Here is a 6083-nt window from a genome sequence, read left to right on the forward strand (position 1 = left end):
TTATTATTTTTTAGATTATTATAATTAATTTTAAATATTGAATAATTAATTAAGTTATATTTATAAATTTAATTTTACGATTATAACAATAATAACAGCCATGCAAACCGACGAGTAAACTATTAGTTTAATATTAATTCAAATTGATTTTTAGAAAAATTCTTCAGCTTTTTTTTTTTTTTTTTAATAATCTTTTTATTCGGTTCAGTTTTACATCCCACCCACGGTTCAGTTTCAAGTCCAGTGGATGGACTAAAGAGGCCCATTAAATTCAGAGTTTGCCCAAACGAAAAGTCGGAAAACAGAGACACCGAACCACAGATACCTCCGTAACAATTTCCCAGGCATGGCCTCTTCGTCGTCGTCTGATCCTTCTGTGCGGTTAGTTTCTCTTAATACTACATCTAGAAAGAATAGATTTTATTCATTGTGTGGTTGCTTAAGTTTAATTATTAACTATACAAATTTTTTAATCATATAAGAAGGGATGTTGCTGTTAGAAAGCAAAACAACGGCCCTCCTGTCAAATTCTTGGTTCCTCTCGTTTATGCTCCAATTCTTCCTCTCAGTAAGCTTTCTTTTTGTGATTCTATAAATGGGTTTTGAGCGACTAAGTGTTTTATTTATCAACTTTTGTGGATGTGAGTGTGTTTAAATTCTCAGTTCGGATCGCGCTGCGTAGAAATCCAGTAGTAAGGGATCGTTTGTTTACTGCTGTGTTGGCTGGTGCCTTTGCTCATGGATTTTACTTGGTGTATCCTTTTCTTCAGTTTTTCTTGTTGGGTTATTACCAAAGCTCGATTCTTTTTTCGCAATCTTTGTTGTGTGTCTGTTGCAAATAATTAGCGGGGCTCATTTTGGTACGTGAAAAATGTAGATTCGTATTCCATTTATATGATGTAGACTTTCTCCGAGTTTGCTGCTTGATATTCCCTCTACTAGGATTCTGATTTATCATTTTGGTTCTATTTTTGCGATCTAATTTATTGGATACATTTTTAACTTGTGTATAAACTATGAAATAATTATTTACGTGACTTACATGAAAATTGATTACAGGAAGCTGGAAACTATAATAATTTTGCTCAATATGCTGTTGTTTTCCCTTAAAATAAATAATTAAATAAATGTCTGCTTCTACTAGTGAAAGTAGAGAGGAGAATAAGATGGGGCCGAATTTTTCTGGATCATATTATTAAAGCTTTTAGCTTGATTCAGTGTATTGTATGTTGTGCATAAGATTGGAGTTGTAAGTTGTAGAAACAGATGTACACCCCTGATTTGATTTAATCCGTCATACTATTAAATTTGAAAAAAAATTAATTTATGGTATTGGTTGATTTCATGGTTGAACTGAATACTCTTCTAGTATTTGGTTGAGATAGAACAAGAACTAATTTCATTTTAAGTATTTAAATAGCTGTAAGAAGTCAATGTTGTTTTGTAGTCCTTGTTTATTTCACTCTCTTTGTATTTTGTTAAGTAGCACTATCAAGTTCACTTGGTCTTATAGTGCAAGGGTTGTCCCTATGTTGTAAGTTGTAACTATAGAAATGGTTACCACAGTTTCTATAGTTTCAGCAATATTCCATTACATGGCCTTTTAATTATTTTCATATCCCTCTTTGGCTTGCTGTTTTAACTGGTTCTTTAATAGTAATTCTCAAAGATGACAGTTATATGATAATTCTGTTAAATACAGTTGTCTTAATAAATAAGATTAATATAAATAACTATACGAAATTATGCCAATATGAAAAGAGAAATGACCGAATTTTCGAAGCATTTGCATGTTCCCCTTTTCCCTGTTTTGACTGAAAAGATTTCTAAAAGAGCCCGGAAATAAATTTTAGTGGATTGCAAATGTTGATGGGCTAATGAAAAAAAATTTCTGTAGAATTAGGTAAGGCCATTATGTTGCTAACTGACACTGAAATAGGATTGCTGAAGAGAAAATTTGGAACTAGTCCTTCTCCTTGTCATCTTTGCATAATCTTCTGCTTATAACACTTCAATCTGCAACCTGGTGGCTGCAAGCCAAACATGATGCTATACAGAGTCATGGCCCCTATATTGTAGAAAATGATTTACCATTTATTATGTGATGCAATGTGTTTTTAAGTGAGATGACAGCCATGCATAAGCTAATTAGATGCAGTTTGATATTTGAGATGCTGCGAAATTCTTGATTTTCTCAGATGAATGGTACTAAAAACTGTATTTGTTTTGTAATATCTGCTAAGACCTTTGTTGCTTTTCCTTAATAAATATGCTCAGAACAGATATATATGATGTCGAGAGCAAGTAAATTTGCTTGTGGATTGAGAGGCCTGGTTTGGTGGTTCATGCTACATCTTTCATGGGCTTACAAATCAAATAGCAGATTTGGTATTCTACAATTCCATCGAATTATTTGGAAGAATTTGAGTTTTTATTCTCTAGTTTTCTTATGGAATATCTTTTACCCTTTTTTGGGGCCTGAAAGTCTTAGAATTGCATCCAACAAACTTTAATTCTTGAGAGAAATAATTACCAGATGAAGAAGCTGATTTTGTTTAATTGTAATTGCCATTTCACAGAAGGAAAAATGTCGTTGTGGTTTTTTTGACTTCTGAAACTGAGAACCTTAATGCCAAAGAAATTGTGTTTTTGCCTTTCTGAAATGTACGGTCAGACTTCAGTTGGTTATCAACATCTTAGGTGGGATATGTAGGTTTCTTACCAATCAAAATTAGGCGAATTGAAGTCAAATATGTCCGGTGAATATTCAATGTTAAGTAACTAGTCTATTTGCAGTTATCAAGGGCAGTTTAAGTGCTTCGGGGAGAGAGGGGGATGGGGGACCAGAGCTCTGTGAATGGCGGAGTTGCATGCTTGTGTGTGCTGATGGTGTGTGTAGGTGATGCTATTTTGGGGATGAGGAATAGGGGAGCGAGAGAGGGGATTCATCGCTAGTTATTTATAATATTCTCAATTAATTTCATTTATGTTATAGTGTTTTATTTTATTCAAGTACGCTCCTTCTGTGGACAGGACAGCAAGCATTTGCCAGCGTGGATTATGAAGTGTTGTTTGTTGCTTTCCCTATAACTTTTATCCATTCATGAATCGAGCAACTTGATATTTTCATTATACCATAAATAAGCTTACATAAATTTGAGATTTGCATTCATTTGGATTCTTTTATCTGATATCAATTGCATCATATGCATTGTAAGGAGTAAAAAGGCATCTAAAACTGTAGTCTGTTGAGAACCAACCAAGGAAGCAGTGTGCCACCGTTTGCGGGATAAAAGTATGTTTCCCATTGGTGGAGTCGAGAACCTTGTTGCATGCCTTGGTGAAATTAAGCTCAAGTTTGTTATTGGGCAATCTGAATTTTCTGTCTTTTTTTTGTTTGAGTTTGTTTAATTATTCGGGGCAAGGGACATAAATAGATGTTCGTGTGTTAAGCAGCTTCATTCGTTTCAGTCACATAGATGTTTGTACTGATATTAGTTGCAACTCAAATTTTCATAATTGCAAATGCGTCTTGGTTTCTTTCCCTAAACTGATGCCTCTGGATTTGTCCAAGATTTTGACAGCGGTAAAAGTGGCATCAAATGTAAGTGGTACCCCTTGAATGTAATGGATGTGCCTTGTTTTGCTGTGGCCAATTTTAATTGAGTGATTATAGTTGATCGCATTTGCAGAACAAAAACTAGGCGCACGCAGAGAAGTTTCGCGGGCGTATTAGGACAACTCTTGCATTAATCCAATTATAATCTTTGAAATTTATTTGATAAAGACCTTGTCATTTCTTTCCCATGGAAGAAATAAGGTAGATGACAAAAGGGAAAATTTTGAATGTTAATCAATTGACGTTGTATGCACTTCCAGGACCACTTTCTAACACTTTTGCACGTGTTTCTCAGACGCTTCCTTCTTTCATTCTCAGGTTATATTTTCTTTTTTCTTTTTTTGGCTTTTTGCCCTTGTAGTACTTTTCTTTTCTGGATTTGACGAACCAAAAATTTTATGGGACTTAGAATTCCAAGTTCATGATATTCTGAACGTGTTAGCCAGTAGATTGGTTCATCTCTTGTGATCAAAATTTGGCTCAAATACGGCACGTACCGACAATTTAATTACCCTACGTACATATCCCTCTCATCTCATCAATCAAATTTTATATACATGTTTTTCCTTTGCTTTTCTGGCCTTCCTCTGTAATCCTTTCTTCATATGAGAAACGACAAGGTTGTGTAATTTCATTGGGAAACAATGGTCTAATACCCCAAAAAACAAAAAGATGAGCATATTCTTGCTTGGATACTTAATACGTACATAAAAGGTTCCCGAATCCAACTCAGGATCCGATTGTACTTATTTGTATTTTATGACCAACTTGATTATTGTATTGCCACTAGCAATCCTTCGACCATCTAGGCACACACAAAACCAAATAATAGGGCACCAACCTTAATCTAATCCTATTATTAATTTTAATCCATTAATTCAAACTTACTTTAGAGCTCCATTTTTCATCTGATTCGTCTATGTGAAGCATTTAAGTTCCCGTCCCTTTCATCTTCACCGTCTGTTAAGCACAGTGGGACCCTAATGATTGATCCTTAATCCAATGGTTGCCGGCTAATGTGGCACACGTTAAATCATACCCTCTTTAACTAATTAAAAAGAGGCCACTAAACGTGGATGCAACGGAAGCATCATCAATCCATATGATCTCATGTGTGCATTAATTAATAATTTACAGAAAGCTTAGACATTATCAACTACATAATTACATGCTTAATCATCTAGTACAAGTAAACTAATCCAACTAATAACCGTCCATCCATCGTCGTTAACATTATAGAAACAAAAACACACGTCAAAAAAAGAAGGAAAAAAAACATTAAAACATGAAGATCCGGATTAGAATCCAGACCGACCGTACAACTACCGGTCAGATCGGCGCTTATTGAAATCAGAAGCGAGCCGAGAAGCTATAGCAGAGTGATACATAACGTCGTGAAATGATGAGGTCTCAGTCGTCAACATTCGGAGCTGTTTTGCCTTCTCCTCAGTAAAAGCACCCGGTGTGAAACGAGATCTCGCCGGTTTCGGGTCAAGATCCGACTCCGATGTCTCTTCCTTTCTGCCATCGGCTTTAGGTTCGGAGCCAATGTAGTCAGCCTCGGAGGACATACCGAAGAGCGGGGTCCACCAGTTGGACGAATAGGAAGAACTTTTCCGGCGGCTCGGATCAGGTTTCTGGACGGGACCGGTGCTGGCTCTGATCATAAGGGGTGTTGAAGGAAGGAGGTTAGTGGCCATTGTTTTGTGAGGTTTTTCTTTTCCAGAAAGAGAGAGTGAGTGGTTTCTAGAGAGAGAAGGTGAGCGAAGAATGGGGAAGGCTTGGGCTTGTGTGAGTTTTTGAAGGGGAGAGAGGGAAAAGGAGAAAAAAAAGGGGTAACGGATAAGATAGGACAGGTGGCGGTTTCATCAGAGAGAGGTGTGGGGTAGTTTAGTGCTCTTTTTTATGACTTTTTTACTGGTTATACCGGTTTTCTTGTTGCCTTCTCATTGTCTAGTCATCTGGATTGATGCTAGATCACTCGCTTAGGGGAACAATTAATTTTAAAAAACAATTAATTAAGAAAAGAAAGAAAAAAAGAAAAGAAGATTCCTTTCTTTCACTAAATTATCCTTCTAATTACTGTATGATTATTATTGAAGGTACTTTCATTTCAGCTATAAATAAAAGCCATTCTTTCCCATTAAAAAAATAAATAAAAGCTAATTTTGGAATTTTATAAATGAACTCAGTTAAGTTTATTTGTCATTTTTCTGACAGAAGTTTATTTTCAAAAAATGACAGTTTCTTTTTTATACAAAAGGAGGGGATAAAACCCAAAAAAGAAAAACTCAACTAGTGACCATTAGACGCCATGCAAACACCTGTAATATCATTGAACATCAACTGTTTAATTTCTTTTGGGCAAGAATGCAACACAGTAACCCCTCTACTTTTGGTAAGCGCCTATTTGCAAGGCTGTCAGCAATCATATTGCCTTCACGAAACACATGACGAACATCAA

The 6083-nt window shown here is 35.6% G+C and overlaps 2 protein-coding genes across 5 annotated transcripts; one reads left to right on the forward strand and one right to left on the reverse strand.

Annotated features, from left to right (window-relative positions):
• The first annotated feature begins 222 nt into the window (after window positions 1–222).
• On the forward strand, window positions 223–3160 carry LOC8269548. Of its 4 annotated transcripts, none has more exons than XR_003079733.2 (5): window positions 223–381; window positions 483–568; window positions 664–754; window positions 2278–2388; window positions 3034–3160. XR_003079733.2 is itself a non-coding variant. In XM_002524392.4 (4 exons), exons 1-4 carry the CDS (start codon window positions 347–349, stop codon window positions 2306–2308), a joined length of 243 nt encoding a protein of 80 aa, XP_002524438.1. In that variant the 5' UTR covers window positions 223–346; the 3' UTR covers window positions 2309–2663. The 4 variants fall into 4 exon arrangements, 2 of the variants coding, with proteins under 2 accessions (XP_002524438.1, XP_015578016.2); XR_003079735.2 differs by having other exon boundaries at window positions 3039–3160; XM_002524392.4 differs by lacking the exon at window positions 3034–3160 and having other exon boundaries at window positions 2278–2663.
• A 1549-nt stretch (window positions 3161–4709) lies between these two features.
• On the reverse strand, window positions 4710–5437 carry LOC8269547. The gene has a single exon (XM_002524391.4). It carries the CDS (start codon window positions 5317–5319, stop codon window positions 4942–4944), a length of 378 nt encoding a protein of 125 aa, XP_002524437.1. The 5' UTR covers window positions 5320–5437; the 3' UTR covers window positions 4710–4941.
• Between the last annotated feature and the right edge of the window lie 646 nt (window positions 5438–6083).

Source organism: Ricinus communis, chromosome 3, assembly GCF_019578655.1.
Source record: "Ricinus communis isolate WT05 ecotype wild-type chromosome 3, ASM1957865v1, whole genome shotgun sequence".
In the NCBI taxonomy this organism is placed as follows: domain Eukaryota; kingdom Viridiplantae; phylum Streptophyta; class Magnoliopsida; order Malpighiales; family Euphorbiaceae; genus Ricinus; species Ricinus communis.

What these genes read in the sequence shown, in the direction of transcription:
- LOC8269548 (XM_002524392.4), top strand. Translation starts at nt 347, where the DNA reads ATGGCCTCTTCGTCGTCGTCTGATCCTTCTGTGCG. An exon ending in TGCTCCAATTCTTCCTCTCA is followed by an intron (nt 569 to 663) that starts GTAAGCTTTCTT and finishes TTAAATTCTCAG; the next exon opens with TTCGGATCGCGCTGCGTAGA. An exon ending in GCTCATGGATTTTACTTGGT is followed by an intron (nt 755 to 2,277) that starts GTATCCTTTTCT and finishes AAATATGCTCAG; the next exon opens with AACAGATATATATGATGTCG.
- LOC8269547 (XM_002524391.4), bottom strand. Translation starts at nt 5,319, where the DNA reads ATGGCCACTAACCTCCTTCCTTCAACACCCCTTATGATCAGAGCCAGC.